The 16,716-nt window shown below is 36.1% G+C and overlaps 1 protein-coding gene and 1 long non-coding RNA gene across 2 annotated transcripts; both read left to right on the forward strand.

The window, feature by feature from the left end:
• Nucleotides 1-9,252: 9,252 nt before the first annotated feature.
• LOC130801077 (uncharacterized) lies at nt 9,253-12,229 on the forward strand. The gene is made up of 8 exons (XM_057664838.1): nt 9,253-9,523; nt 9,624-9,672; nt 9,776-10,139; nt 10,244-10,324; nt 10,393-10,599; nt 10,757-11,289; nt 11,433-11,641; nt 11,931-12,229. Exons 1-8 carry the CDS (start codon nt 9,253-9,255, stop codon nt 12,227-12,229), a joined length of 2,013 nt encoding a protein of 670 aa, XP_057520821.1.
• A 1,115-nt stretch (nt 12,230-13,344) lies between these two features.
• On the forward strand, nt 13,345-16,267 carry LOC130801743 (uncharacterized). The gene is made up of 4 exons (XR_009039663.1): nt 13,345-13,566; nt 13,662-13,846; nt 14,807-14,876; nt 15,299-16,267. It is a non-coding gene; the product is annotated as an uncharacterized LOC130801743 (long non-coding RNA).
• The last annotated feature ends 449 nt before the right edge of the window (nt 16,268-16,716 follow it).

Genomic DNA, 16,716 nt, shown 5'->3' on the forward strand with positions numbered 1-16,716 from the left:
ATGGTGTTGCGGAGAGGATGAACAAAATGTTGTTGGAAAGGGCTCGGTGTATGCTAACCAAGCCAAACTGGGGAAGAAATTTTGGGCCGAAGCGGTGGCTACGGCATGTTATTTGATCAGCCGCTCACCTCACACCGCCTTAAAATTCAAATCACCACAAAAAGTGTGGTACAACACTCCGATAAATTATTCTAGTCTTAGAGTCTTTGGTTGTCCGGCTTATATTCATGTAAATGATGGAATGTTAGAACCTAGGGCTAGAAAATGCATTTTTGTGGGATATGGAGTGGATGTAAAGGGGTATAGGGTGCAGTGTAATGAGTCAAAAAGAATAATTACTTCTAGAGATGTTGTATTTGATGAAAATAGCATGTTAGTCTCTAGTGTAGAAAAGCCTATTGATAATGTTGTAAGTATTCCTATTGATGCACAAGTGGAGGTTCAACCTCCCAATACTGATGAAGAAAAAAATTTGATGATGATTATATTCAACAAAGGTCTCCTTCTTTGTCACAACTAGGCAAAGAAAGAACATCGTGGCTCCAAGGAGGTATATTGAAGAGTGTGATTATGTTGCATATGCTCTCAACATTGCTAGTGAAGTCGAAGGGTTACATGAACCAAGTACGTACAAGGAGGCTATGGCCCAAATGACTCAAGCAAATGGTTGATAGCCATGAAGCAAGAGATGAAATCACTTGTAAAGAATGAAACTTGGGATATCTTTGAAGCACCAAAGTAAAAGAAGATTATTGGGTGCAAGTGGATATTCAAGAGGAAGGAGGATCCTTCTAGTGGTGTTCCTCTCATCTAAAAAGCAAGGATAGTTGCAAAGGGATACTCTCAAATTGAGGGTGTTGATTTTCATGAGGTATTCTCACCGGTAGTGAAGCACTCTTCTATAAGAGTACTACTTGCTTTGGTGGCAATGGAGGATTTGGAGTTGCATCAATTGGATGTGAAAACGACATTTCTCCACGGTGAGCTTGAAGAAGAAATTTTTATGAAGCAACCGGAAGGTTTTGAGGTAGCCGGTAAGGAAAGTCATGTGTGTAGATTGAAAAGGTCATTGTATGGGTTGAAGCAATCGCCAAGGCAATGGTACAAGAGGTTTGATTCTTTTATGATTTCACATGATTTTATAAGAAGTTCTTATGATAGTCGTATTTATCTTAAGAAACTTAAAGATGGTTATTTGTTGTATTTGCTCTTATATGTTGATGATATGCTAGTAGCTTGTAGCTCTTTGATTGAGGTGGAGAACTTGAAAGTGTTACTTTCAAGTGAATTGATATAAAGGATCTTGGTGAAGTCAAGAAGATTCTTGGAATGGAGATTTTGAGAGACCGGGCTAAGGGTGTCTTATAACTTAGCCAAAGAAAGTACATGGAGAAAGTTGTGCAACGTTTCTCTATAGATGATGCTAAAGGTGTGTCTACTTCTCTTGCCTCTCATTTCAAGTTGTCCAAAAGGTTGTGTCCACAAACAAAGGCGGAAGAAGAGCAAATGGTAAGAATTCTTTACTCTAGTGCCGTTGGTAGCGTGATGTATGCCATGGTATGTTCTAGACCCGACATAGCTCATACGGTGAGTTTGGTAAGTAAATATATGTCTAATCCGGGGAAGGGACATTGGGAGGCACTTAAGTGGCTATTAAGGTATTTGAAATATACTTCTAATGTTTGTCTCATGTATGGGAAGGATTCAAGCGAGCTAACCGGGTTTTGTGACTCGGACAATGGAGGTGATCTTGATAATAGAAAGTCCACAAGTGGATTCGTGTTCACATTGGGTGGTTGGGCGGTAAGTTGGCAACCATCGCTACAAGATGTGGTTGCTCTTTCAACAACCAAAGCGGAGTATATAGATGTTGCCGAGTCATTTAAAGAGGCAAAGTGGCTCAAAGGTCTTGTTGGTGAGATGTGGAATAAGGTGTGTTCGGTAAGTGTGCATTGTGATAGTCAAAGTGCAATTCATTTGGCTAGAAATCAAAATACATTTCATAGAAGGTCCAAACACATTGATATTAAGTATAATTTCATCCGAGATGAAGAGGAGTACGAAAGGGTAATTTTAAAGAAAATTAATACTAAAGAAAACCCGGCCGACATGATGACAAAGCCATTGCCTACAACCAAGTTTGATTTGTGAGTTGACTTGGTTGGCTTAGCTCCTTGCTTGAAGTAATGCCCTTTGGGGCATTTGAGGTGTGTATGTGATGTTCTCATTTATGAACACGTTTACTACCCCTTTATTGTGCCAAGTTTTATGCTTTTCAATCGTGATTATGCACATTACGCACGATTTTACCTTGTTCTTGTCATTGGGGTTGTTTTGTGATTATTGCAAGAGATTCGGAGACAACAAGGTCAACATCGATGCGTTGTGAGACTTGGGCATGCAAATCGAGAGCTTTCCCGGAGAGCATACTGAGCTTGGAAGCCTCTAACTAGTTGTTACTCCATTTAGACTAACCAAGACACCATCCAAGCAATTGGTGTTGATCATGCTCAAGTTAAGAGGCAAAAGCAGCTGAAAACAGCCGAATCAAACTCCATTCGACCGAATGGATAAGTCATGCGGTCGAATGGCCTATGTTTTCTCAAAGAAGATTCACCAAAGCTGCTCGAATAGGTGAATGGTTAGGTAGATCAGAATTTTCAAAGCCAGGTGGTTGTTTAACATACACTTCCTCTTGTAAGTAGCCATTTAAGAAAGCACATTTAACATCCATTTGATATAGTTTTAAATTCATATATGAAGCAAAAGCAAGCATAATACGGATAGATTTTAACCTTGCAACTGGAGTGAAAGTCTCATTATAATCTATACCTTCTTCTTGATTATAACCTTGAGCTACCAGCCTTGCTTTATTCCTTACAATGTCTCCATCCTCATTGAGTTTATTGCGAAAGACCCATCTAGTTCTAATAATAGTACGATCTGGAGGCCTTTCAACTAGATCCCAAACTTTGTTTCTTTCAAATTAATTTAATTCATTTTACTTAGCAATGATCCACTCTGGTTCTTGTATAGCTTCTTTAACATCCCTTGGTTCTACAAGAGAAACAAAAGCAGAAAATGCACATAAAATTTTAAGAGACGATCGAGTTTTCATACCTTATTTTGGATCACTTATGATGTTTTCTGGAGGATGTTGAGATGACATTCTAAGTCTTCTTCGTAATATGGATGGTGTGTAATCATTCAGAGAGCATGTTCCTACTTAATTTGAGGAGTTTCTAATTGGTGTATGTAAAGCAGTATGTTCAGGAGTTGTTTCCAAGTTTTGAGATTGGGTCTCAAGATCAGGTTGTGAGTCTTCAATGTTTACAACCTGTTTTTCTGCAACCTCATCAAGACTTTGTATAGTATCCTGCATGTTCTTCCTTTTAACTTCATTAATACCATTAGATCCAATTCGTCATCACTTATATCATCGAAATGTTTATTAAGGTTTAACTCTTTAAATCATTCACTTAATGTTCCATCGTCAGATTCATCAAATACTTCATGTATACTTTCCTCAACCATACTTGTACGCTTATTTAGAACTCTATAGGCTTTACTATTCAGTGAGTATCCAAGAAATATACCTTCATCACTTCTAGCATCAAATTTACCTAGATTGTCCTTGCCATTATTATGGATAAAACATTTACATCCAAATGGTCTAAGGTAGGCTATATTTAGTTTTCTTCCTTTGAATAACTCATAGGGGGTTTTCTTAAGTATGGGTCTAATGAGGCACCTATTTAAGACATAATTTGCTGTGTTAACAGCCTCGGCCCAATAATGTTTGGCTAATCCATTTTCTATAAGCATTGTCCTAGCCATTTCCTCTAAGGTTCGATTTTTCCTTTCAACCACACTGTTTTTTTAAGGTGTCCTAGGAGCTGAAAAATTATGGGTTATACCGTATTTTTCATAAAAGGAATCAAAGCCTAGTTGATCAAACTCTCTCCCATGGTCACTTCTAATCGAGACTATTGGAAGATTTAACTGAGTTTGCATTTCTTTACAACGTCTTGAGAACGGTTTCAAGGCTTCACTTTTATCCTTCAAAAAATCAACCCACGTAAATCTAGAATAATCAACTGTAACTAGAATGTAAGATTTGCCTTGTATGCTCCGTACACGCATTGGACCACATGGATCAATATGTAAGAGTTCACATGGTCTTGAAGTACTTACCATTTTCTTCGGTTTAAATGAACTTCTTACTGGTTTTCCTCTAATGCATGTGTCACATGTAGGACTGTGTTTATAGTCAAGAGCTGGAAATCCCTTAACTAGATTTTTACTTACCAACTCATGCATGGTGTGAGTATTGATGTGACCAAAATGTCTATGCCACAGTTTTAGATCATCTGTCATAGCCTTCAAGCACTTGAAATTTTGAGCTGCAATTTCGTTAGTATTCAAGGCATAAACATTATCATGTCTAAAGGCGGTAATAAATGTATCTCCGGTGTTAGGATTTTTAACAACACATTTTTCTTTATCAAATACTCCCTCCGTTCCTTTTTGATCTTCCACATTACTATAACGGGTAGTTTCAAAAGTTCTTCCACTTTAGAATACTTTCTATTTTTAGAAAGTTTTTATCTCACTTTTACCCCTTAAAATCCCCCTTTTCTTTTAATGTACCCATTTTTTTTTATTTATAATTATTTTCTCTCTCATACTTCCAATATAATCATTACTTCACACTACTATTTAATTAAAATAATACCCACTACAACCTCATACTTCCAATACAGTCATTACTTCCCACTATTATATAATTAAAATAATACCCACTACCACCAAAGATTCTCTTTTTCTTAATCTTTGTGAAATACCCAAATAGGAAGAACAAATAGGAACGGAGGGAGTATTACTTGATTACCTTTATCACATAGTTGAGACACACTTAGCAAGTTAAATTTTAGACGTTCAACTAAATAAAAATTATCAATAGTTTTAGACGGATTTTTACCAACTTTGCCAACACCTAAAATTTTGCATTTACCTTTATCTCCTAGGGTGATCGAGCCATTGCATTTTTCTTTAATTTCAGAAAATAAAGAAGCTTTACCACTCATATGTCTCGAGCATCCAATATCTAAAATCCACTTTTGCTTTACCTATAAACAAAAAAAAATAATCTTTCTCAACTTTACTTGGCTATCCAAGTGACAAACTTGGGACCATATTCGGGGTAGACCATGTTAGGTGGTCTTGTCCCTTTGGGAACACATATTTTCTTTATCTGTCCACGTAATTCAAGAGGAAAGGAATTCTTAATAATATAATTGTCCTTACGTCTGTACGGACATGCAAACTTAATATGTCCTTCTTTGCAACAAAAAGAGCAAGTAGGTGTACGTCTATGTTTGTATGCACTCTTAAAAAATATGGTTTTACTCTTATAGTTATGTGTAACATTGTTATATCCGATACCACGTTTATCATTGAATCCTTTTTGGCATGTAAGATTTTTTGTGAATTTAGATTCGGATTCATTTAACTTTTTTAATACTTGTAAATTTTTCTCAGACTCATGTCTCAAAGTCTTGAGCTTGGACTCAAGATCATTGTTTTCATTCTTAAGATCAACGAGCTGTTTCATCTGGCTGAGATTCTGTTCTTTCAAGACTTTGACAGTCTTTTCAAATTTTACTGTTTCAGCCTTTAGCGATTCAATTTTTCTTATAAGGTCTTCACAACCTTCAGCATAGTGACGAATTCTATTTTCTAGAATTTTTTTCTCATCTTTTAAGATCTTTTCAATTTGAAACATGTCAAAGAGAGCTTTAACTAATTTGTCTTTAGAACAAGAGTTGAGAAAGTCTAGTACCTCTTTATGATTTTGCTCTAGATCATCATCTTTATCATCATTAGCCATAAGACATAAGTGAGCTTGACCATCTTCACTTTCAGGTTCGGTTGATCCTTCGGAATCACTCCATGTAGCAACCATTGCTTGTTTCTTCTTGTTCTTCTTGTATGATTCCCTTTTCTTCTTAGGGCATTCCTTTACAAGATGTTCTATAGATCCACACTCAAAGAAAACAAGTTTGTTAGTTTTAGAATTATAGTTAAAGTTTGAAGATTTACCTTTGTTTCTAGATTTAAATTTCTTAAATCTTTTGCGGATCTTCATGATTCCTTCTAGACCTTTTGTGATCAAGGCAAATGGATCTTCCTCATCATCGCTTGAAGATTCATGATGTTTCTTTGCCTTTAGTGCAAGATTTTTCATTGAAAGTATTATATCACTTTCTCCATCATCATGTAGGGTAAGTTCATGAGTTGTGAGTTTTCCAAGTAAATCGTCCAGTGATAGAACTCTCAAGTCTTGAGCTTCTTCAATGGTGGTGACTTTTGGACCCCATTTGGATCTTGGAAGACACCTCAAGACCTTCTAGACTTTTTCTGCATTAGTAAAAGTTTTTCCAAGAGAATTCAAACTGTTAGTAATCAATGTAAAACGAGTAAACATTTCATTAATATTCTCATCCTTTTTCATCTTGAACATTTCGTATTGATGCATGAGGATGTTGATCTTAGTCTCATTTACTTGACTAGTTCCTTCATAAGTCACAACTAACTTATCTCATATTTCCTTAGCACTAGTGCATGAAGAAACTCTATTGAACTCGGTACCATTCAAAGCACAACACAATTGATTCATTGCCGTATAGTTCTTGGATACGGCTTCCAAGTCACTTTGTGAATATTCGGATTCGGTTTTCAACACATCATTTCTTTGAGCGTCCTTTTTCATGGGTACCTTAGGTCCTTTAGTTATGATGTCCTAAAGTTCCATATCTTGATCAATCACGAACATCTTCATGAATGCTTTCCAATGAGAGAAATTTATTCCACAAAACAACGGAGGTCTAGAGCACGTACGTCGTTCTTGAGCGAACAACCCTTCTCCTATTGGATCTATTACAAGATATTAGTCTTTATAAGTGAAACTCAGCTTTAATATCAATTGAAAGTTGATAGGAGGTCGAATACACTCTAGAGGAGGGGGGGGGGGGGGGGGTGAATAGAGTATGGCCGTTTAAAATTTTTGTCTAGAAGATTGTCTCAAGAGATTGAGTGACCTTTCAAAAACTGTTTTCTGGGACAGTTTTTGAATCGAGTAATAAAACTATAACGTATGTGTGGAAAATAAACTTAAAGAATAACACATGATATGTTAACGAGGTTTGGTTCTAAACAACCTACTCCCCCCTTATGGGTTCTCTTTCAACCCGTAGGATTTCAACGCCTTTTATTAATCCGACTTTAAGAAAAACTAGAAGATCTCACTATCTTCTCTCACCATGTTCTTCTCCTTAAAGAAACGTCTTACAAGTCTCTTTAATAAAAGTAAATCTCAATCTCTCAATAGAGATTACAAGTTGAACACTTTGAAAAGTATTCTAAATTAGGCGTATTAAACTATGAAATAATCTAACTCTTTTTAACACTTAAGCATATTACAAATTGAAAGAGCTAGATGAACTAAGAATTACAACTCTTTTGAATACTTAGAGAATATTAGATCTTAAGTCAAGAGAGAAATTTGTAAGAAGAGGTGCATCCTTAATTCTGAAATGAAGCCTTGTATATATAGTTGTTACGCCTCAACATATCCTTGAAGATCAAGAAAGCTTCATCCGTTAATTTTGTTGATCTGGATATTCTGTGTCAGTCTTCAAGACCTTGAGCTTTATTTCAAACTGACGTTGCACTGACAGCTAAGATAATTTCGTCATTGTGTGCTGTAATTTGTTTTTAATGACCAATGCTATGCTGCCACGTTAGTACTCATACAACATAATGAAAACTAATCAAAACCAAGTTAAGCAACTTGTAAAGACTTGTTCAAATTAATTCCTATTTTTAGCATTAACTCAAATAGTCATTTCCTATTTTTAGTATTAATTTAAATAGTCATTTCCTATTTTTAGTATTAATTTAAATTACCATCTTATTTATAGGAAACTTTTTAATTAGCTTAACAACATATTTAAAATCAAATATTAACGTGTACTGTATATAACCAAACGTATGTACCTTGTACTTTAACAATTAATCATTTAAATATCTTAAACACACATTTTAAATTCAAATTCAAACATAATATATTCAAACTTTTAAGAGAAGACGTATAATAATATATTCAAACTTAATTTCAATATATTTTGACCTATTTAAATATTTCAAAGATAATTTTAATAAACCTTGACCTATTAAAATATTTCAACTATAATTATGAAAATAACCTTATTATAAACGTAATCACTTTCAACACATTGAAATGTATTTCAAGACTTATAAGTTTAACCATAAGATAAACTTAAGTCATTTAAGCATATTTTAATATTTCGGACTTAAACATATAACAATTATTCAATTTATATCCAATATGATTTTAGACCAACTTAAATAACTAAATGTAATTACTTAATTTATTTCCTGGATATGAGGGTAGATTTAGCGGTACATTACCTGACTGGTGACGCCGATACCTGGTGGGTCACCCATAGAGACGCTTTTCTACTAGCTTCTTCCGCAACCACTTCGGAGCATCCTTCTACCATACCTCCTCTTCCTTGGAGCTTGTTTGTGTCAGCGCTTCTTGACGAGTTCTTTCCTCTACACCTGTAGAGGAAGATGTTCGATGAGTATTCTCGGCTTACACAGGGAACCCAAACTGTTCACTAGTATTATGTTCGATTTATGGAGTTAGCTAAGTACGTGGACGACATGAAGATTGGGGAGAGATTTAGAGCAGAACGGTTCTTATTAGGGTTGAGCCTAGATATCTGGGAACGTATGAGGAACTTGGGGCACGAACATGTTAGAGACGTATACCATGATGCATGTGAGGCTGAATGCCTATTGGATGAGTGAAAGGCCACTCAAGGGATGAAGCGACGTAGAGAGGACACCCATGAGATATCACAGAGTGTTGGGGATCGAAGATATTTAGCACCTACTCAGTCACACCAGGAGCACCTATCTAGTTTCGAGAAATCATCATTGAGCACACCCCAGGGTAGTAGAGTCACAGAATGTTTTCATTGTGGGACGAAAGGGCACAAGAAGGTCGACTGCTTTACGTTTTTACGAGAGCAAGGATTGATGAGGACTCCTCAACGTTCAGCATAGAGACCGACCGGTAGTCATGCTAGTGTGGCTAAGGAAAGAAGGCAGGGTCAACCGCAAGCATCGTTTGGGCACGGTTCGCAGAGTCAGGGTTCCGCTATGGGAGGCGCTTTCAGATCATCTATCGGTGCACCAGTCAGTGGCACCAAGGCTACAGGGAAGCTTATGGCTCTCAAGAGAGATGAAGTCGAGGTTACACCAAGAGTTGTTACGGGTACGTTCTTAGTCAACAATAAACCTGCATGTGTTTTATTTGATTCTAGAGCATCTCATTCATTCGTTGCATCTTCGTGTGTATCAAAGTTGCTTTTGTCTAGTTTGCTTGAGATGAATAGTGAGTTTGCACAACCATCGGGCGAGAGAATCTTATGTCAGCTAGTGTATAAGGATATACCCTTAAACTTCATGGGAATAGATTTACGCATAGATTTGATAGAGTTTGCTTTAGATAAATTTTGATGTTATCTTAGGTATGGATTGGCTGAGGAAGTACAAGCCAAGCATTGATTGTTGGATGAAGTACGTAGTTGTACCCTAAAGGGCAGAGAGTGACCTTTAAGGGTTTTGTGCCAAAGAATCACACTAAGATCACATCTGTTATCAAGCTGAAAACATATTTTAGGAGGAATTACCCTATGGTTCTATGTCATGTAGTAGACACGACGATGAGCACACCCGAGATAGGAGAGATACGTGCAGTATGTGAGTTCGAGGATGTCTTTCCTTCTGAGATACTTGGGTTACCACCTCCGAAAGCAGTTGATCTGACGATCGACCTTGTAGTGGGTACGAGTCTTATATCGAAAGCCCCATATCACAAGGCACCTAGAGAGACAACGGAGTTAAAGGTGCAATTGCAAGAGTTGTTAGATAAAGGTTATATATGCCCAAGCGTGTCTCCTTGGGGCGCACCTGTTCTTTTCGTCAAAAAGAAAGATGGGACCTTTAGGCTATGTGTAGATTATCGAGAGCTCAATCGTGCGACTGTGAAGAACAAATACCCTCTACCTAGGATCGATGACCTGTTCGATCAGCTCAAAGGTGCATCGATGTTCTCAAAGATCGATTTTTGAGGTCTGGCTATCATCAGTTGAACATCTCGCCAGAGGACATTCCTAGACAGCCTTCAGGACACGATATGGGCATTATGAGTTTACGATCATGCCCTTTGGTTTGACCAAAGCACCGGAGGCATTCATGGCCCTCATGAATGACATCTTTACCCCGTATCTTGACTAGTTCGTTGTAGTTTTCATCGATGACATTTTGGTTCATTCTAAGAATGAGGATCAACATGCTGAACATTTAAGAATCGTATTACAGACTTTGAGAAAGCATAAGTTGTATGCCCAATTCACGAAGTGTGAATTTCGGTTGCACAAGGTTTCTTTTCTTGAGCATATAGTGTCTAGTGAAGGTATGTCGATAGATCCGATGAAGGTGGAGGCAATCTCGACTTAGGCCATACCTAGAATGCGTCTGAAGTTTGAAGTTTCTTAGGTTTGGCGGGGAATTACTGGAGATTTGTACGCGACTTTCCAAGATTGCACGACCGCTAACTCAGTTGACCAGGAAAGATATATCGTTCGTTTGGGATAATCAGTGCGATGAAGCTTTTAGGATTTTGAAGACACGACTCACTTTTGCACCTGTTCTAGCACTACCAGATGGAGAGTCCGAGTTTGAGTTGTACACTAATGCGTCAAAGAATGGCTTGGGGTGTGTGTTGATGCAGAATGGGCGCGTCATTGCGTGTGCTTCACGGCAACTAAAGACCCATGAGATCAACTATCCGACACATGACATGGAGTTAGCTGCGGTAGTCTTCGCTCGCAAGATATGGAGACACTATCTGTATGGTACTAATTTTAAGGTCTTGTCTGATCACAAGAACCTGAAGTACATATTCACCCAGAGGGAGTTGAATATGAGGCAACGACGATGGCTAGAGCTGATTTCAAATCATGATTTAGAGATCCGATATCATGAGGGGAAAGCTAATGTCTTTGCTGACGCTTTGAGCCGAAAAACTATGCATAGTTTGTGTAATGTCTTGGCTAGAGTACGTTTAAGAGAGGAAATCGAGGAAATAGGTATCGAGATAGTAGAGCATGGGGCAGTGACGTCGATGATGAGGTGATATCTGATTTTTTTTTTGAGGAGATAAGGATGAAACAAACTAAAGATACACATTTGGTTGAGAAGGCTTTTTTAGTGATTGAAACACCTGACCCACATTTTAGCATACACGAGGATGGCAATTTGTGATACTAGTGCAGATGGTGTGTGCCTAAATACTCAGACTTATGTACCCGTATTCTTAGAGAGGCACATAGCTCATGTTTCTCCATACATCCGGGCACTGACAAGTTGTATAAAGACCTCAGGAGAACATTTTGGTGGCATGGTATGAAAAAGGACGTTTCTAACTTCGTTGCCAAATGTCTGACCTGCCAGAAGGTTAAGATAGATCATCGGCGACCTCAAGGTTGCTTCAGCCATTGCCAATACCCGAGTGGAAATGGGAATCGATATCTATGGATTTTGTGTGTGAGATACCGAGGACCACAAGGGCAATAATATGATTTGGGTCATAGTTCATCGACTGACAAAGCCGGCACATTTCATTCCGATGAAGGACAACTGGAACAAAAATTAATTGGCTTTAGCTTATCGTCAGCAAGTCGTGAGACATCACGGAGTCCCACGAGATATAGTTTCAGATAGAAATGCTAGGTTTTTGTCAAATTTCTGGAAAAAGCTATAGGATTCTTTAGGTACTGAGTTGAGAATGAGCACAGCGTTTCACCCAGCTACAGACGGACAGACAGAGTGGACTATACAGACGCTTGAGGATATGTTACGAGCATGTGTCTTAGATTTTGGGGGTTCATGGGACGATAATTTGGATATGATTAAGTTCTCATACAATAACAGTTATCATTCGAGTATCGGGATGGCACCATTCGAGGCACTTTATGGTCGTTGTTGTCGTAGTCCTGTCTGTTGGGATGATAGTTTGGGTACGATAGCTGTGGGACCGCCTTTGATTCAGGAGATGATCGAACAAGTCTAGTTGATACGCAAGAGGATGAAAGCAGCTCAGGATAGGCAAAAGAGTTATGCAGATCAACGACGTCGATCTCTTGAGTTTCAAGTTGGAGATAAAGTCTTTCTTCGAGTTTCACCAACTATAGTTGTGATGAGGTTTGGGAGGAAGGGTAAGCTCACTCCAAGATTCATTGGACCCTATGAGATCCTTGAGCGGATAGGCGAGGTAGCTTATCGACTTGCGTTACCTGCGTCTATTGACCGAGTACATGACATGTTTCACGTATCCCAGCTGAGACGTGTTTCAGCCCGAACAGTTGATCTTGGATGACACCTTACAGTATGAAGAGACTCCCGTTCAGATTCTAGATAGGAAGACGCGTGATACACGTCGAGGTAGTGTAGCGCTTGTGAATGTGCTATGATCTAATCATGTTACCGAAGAAGCCACGTGGGAGGCAGAAGATGCCAAGAGACGCGATTATCCTTGGTTGTTTGCTCAGGTATTTCTATGTTTATCGTTTTATAGCTATTGCATCTCCTTAGTCTTAGAGGGTTACGTTCGAGGAAAAACTTATTTCTTAGTTGGGTAGAATCGTAAGATTTCGAAATAGTGCTAAGTCTTAACAATGCTAGGCCTTAAAGTTTGGTTGGTTCTTATAGTTAGTCGTGTAATATAGATTCTTACAACGCATAGTTCAAAATAGTGCTAAGTCTTAACAGTGCTAGGCCTTAAAGTTAGGTTGGTTCTCATAGTTAGTCGTGTAATATAGATTCTGACAGCGCATAGAGCATGAGTTATTGGGTAACATAGCTTTATGATATGTATGATAGCTGGATATTTGATTATGTGCTTGAGACTTCGTATAACTTCGAGGACGAAGTTCATTTCAAGTTAGGTAGAATGTAACATTTGGAAAGACAAAGTTCATTTCAAGTTAGGTAGAATGTAACATTTGGAAAATTAATAATTTAAGACGAGCAAGTTTAGAATTATTAGTACAAGAATAATCTTAAGTACACATGACATAAAACATTCTCAATTTAATTTCTCTATTTTCTTCCTTTTCTCTTAATTTATTTCAAAAAAAAAAATTATAAAAGAAAAAAGAACAACAACAACAAAAACAAAAACAAATACCCAACCCCTTTTTTCCTCTCTCACTTCGATTAGACACAATATCATCCAAAACAAACAAACCGAAGAACATCTCCTCCGTCTTTTTGCCATTTTCCCTGAAAAAGAATGATCAATCAGTGTTAGAGATCTTCTACAAACAGCCATTTATCTTCCTTCCTCTAATCTTCGAAGGAACTTAGCTACGAATTCAACTTGTTTGTTCTCTCTTGCGTTTTTTTAAGGTATATGATCAATTTTTCCACATTCTTAGTTATTTTGAATAAATAATGGCTGATTACTCTTTCTTACTTTCCTTACTCTGGATTCGAACCACAAGGAGTGCAGCAGCCAAAATATTTCTTGTAGCTGCCCTTGAATTTTGTCGGAAATGAGGGAAATCAAGCTTGACTTTGTTTCTGTTTGAGTGGGTACCGAAAATTCAAGCCAAAGTTGAATTTATTTTGGTTGATTGGGCATCAAAAATCTTAGTGGAGCTTCTGAATGCTGTCGCTAAACAAGGAGGTGCAACACCTTCCTCTTTCTTTACTTTGATTTCTTTTTTGTTGTTTCATCTCCATTATTATATTGTTATTTACCTTAGTACACTTCTTAAGTTTGTATTTTCTTCTTGTATCTTGTTTAAACCTTAAATATTGATCAATGTTGGAAGTTTATATAAATTAATTAGATGAGTTCTTAATTGAGAAATTTATGGGAAACCTAAGTATGATTATATGTGTGTGTTTACTTTTAATTAAATGAATCTAGTGATGATTGATATCTGATTATAAGAGATTGTGATCGAGGAGTTTTGGGGAAGAATTCTAAAATTAAATGTAATTTGGGTTTTATGATGTATAAATGGTAAATTGTGGAATGTTGAAACAATTTATTGGAATTATTAATTAGTATGAAATTTACAAAGATTAGAATATCGATAGGATGTTGGATGTAGAAAGATTATGGAAACTTGATGTTCTTGAATATTAGGAGATTCTTGTGAAATTACTAATGGTGGATAAATCTTCTTGTTGTTATCAATTGAATAGTTGGGTAATTGTAAGTGTCGGATATAACCCTTGATTTTATATATTTGGTTATTCTTGAAAGTATCTAGGGTTAGTTTGGAAATTATTACTTGAATTGATAAACTAGCTGAGTTCTTCTTTTTGGATAGTTTGTTAATCTTGTTTAGTTTCTTCGTTTTGAGTTTAAATGAACATGGAAGTGTTTGAATTGGAAATACAAAGAGAATTGTGGAGACGTATGATCTTTACAAGAATACAAACTAGTCTAAAGCAAGATTATATATTTTGATGATATTGGGGTTTGGAGTTAGAACTTGCGCAATCTTTGAAATTAGAAATATTAGAATAGAAGCTCGAACTAAGATGTGGTCACAGGAGGAGATGCAATGAGTTATATGAATCTATTTTGTAGTATCGTATGCTTTGTTGTGATGTTATATTTGTTATGCTTTAGGAGACGACATCATCGAGGAACCCTTCTAGTGATTGCGGAGAACCAGACTTAGCTTCTTGAAGCGTTCTTGGTGAGTAGTAGTAATCCCTTAAAGGGTCTGGCCAAACTACATTCTTAAAAATAAACTTTTTAGTAAAGCTCTTTTGAAATTAAAACTTGTTGAGACAAATGTTGTTGTGAATGCCAATGTTGATATTATGATATGGTCAATGGATTGGGCTTGCGAGCTGGTCATTAACGGAGTTGAGGAACATTGTTCCCTGCTCCCTGTTTTTGAAGCGAGTTGTCATTCAGATATTGACTAGCTTCACCCGAGAGTGACATAGCCATAGAGCTATGGGGCACCTCTCAAACTAGACTCCCTGTGCGCACATAGATCTAGGAATTTGATGTTGCTTTTAAACCTTTGTTTGGAAATTACTGCTTTTTGTTGTTTTAGATTGTTACTTTTCATTCAGTTTAATTTGATCCTTTGTTGTTTTCAACTTTTAGTTTGTTTACAGATCGGAACCAGTCGGGAATGATGGAATAGCGGAGGTTATTAGAGTTTCCAAAGATGTTATAATGAGCTTAGCACGTTAGAGTTTTGTAGTTTTATATTAAGCCTTGGTAATTGTATATTAGTCTAGATTGTATTGGTTATGTTGGACTTCTATAGAGACTTTTATGATTACTTTATGATTTAGATAGATGTTTGGTTTGGGAATAGCTGATTTAGCTATATTTTAGAACTAAAGACTCATTTGCACAAGTTTTGGTATTGAGATTTGAGTTTTCTTCGGAAGTAAACTCTGTGATGACCCTGTTTATTCAGTCAATGGTAAGTCGGGTTGTTATAATCATAACATTTTACTAGATAACAACTTTGATCTATATACTAATTAGAATAGTTTACTACTAATTATAATCGGGTCCTATGAGGTTCACACATTTATGAAATCAAATAAAACTATGCCAAATAAACATATGATACTTATTTGTATTATGGTAGTAGTGTATTGCAAAGTAAGACATGAACAAATATTTATTTTCATTATGTTACTTGGAACTTAAGTAATGCATATGAAGATATATGTATCTTCATCGTGCCATTTGCTTTAAGACGAATGAGTGACATGAGCATTTTGCATATAAGATACATATGGCCAGGGGCGGTTTCAGACTTTAAATGCTCCAGGGGCACCAATACATGAAAGAAATAAGAAAATTTGATTTTTATTTTATTATTTTCAATTTGAATTAATTTTTTAATCATAATTAATTCTGTATAAATAAATTTAATTATAAAATCAAAATCAAAAAAAAAGAAAGAAAATGAAGGGAGAAAGAAATGGGGTAAATCAGAAAGTTTTGATTTTTAGCTCATGTTCATCTTCTATACATGGAATTTTCATCATATTTTTGGATAGTAAGTATATAATTGCTTTTATAAGAGAAAAACCGACAAAAAAATAAATTTTTAAAATTTTATTGCTTTTTATATATGTTTTTAGAAACATAGTAAAATAATCAGCATGAATGAAAAAACCCATAAAAACTATTCATTTTCATCTAATTGGAATAAAAGTCTAGGTGAAGATGGGCACTCTTTTATTATTATAATAGATAGATTTTCGTGTAAAACACAGATGTTGTAAATATTACAAATTAACTAATGGTATTATTTTATAAAATTAATTCATTTACAACATTAACTTAATTATTAAATCTTTATATTTGTTATGATATTATCATTATCAAAGTGAATAAATAATTTACTATACAACAATATCAAAACATATACTCATAGGAATTATTGATAATTGAGACAAACAAAGTTTACAAAGTCTTCAGCTATGATAGATAGAAAGGTGGATTTAGTTGAAAAAATAGCCAAATTAATTAACTTATTCATTATATGATGATGATTT

Source organism: Amaranthus tricolor, chromosome 15, assembly GCF_026212465.1.
Source record: "Amaranthus tricolor cultivar Red isolate AtriRed21 chromosome 15, ASM2621246v1, whole genome shotgun sequence".
Classification (NCBI taxonomy): Eukaryota; Viridiplantae; Streptophyta; class Magnoliopsida; order Caryophyllales; family Amaranthaceae; genus Amaranthus; species Amaranthus tricolor.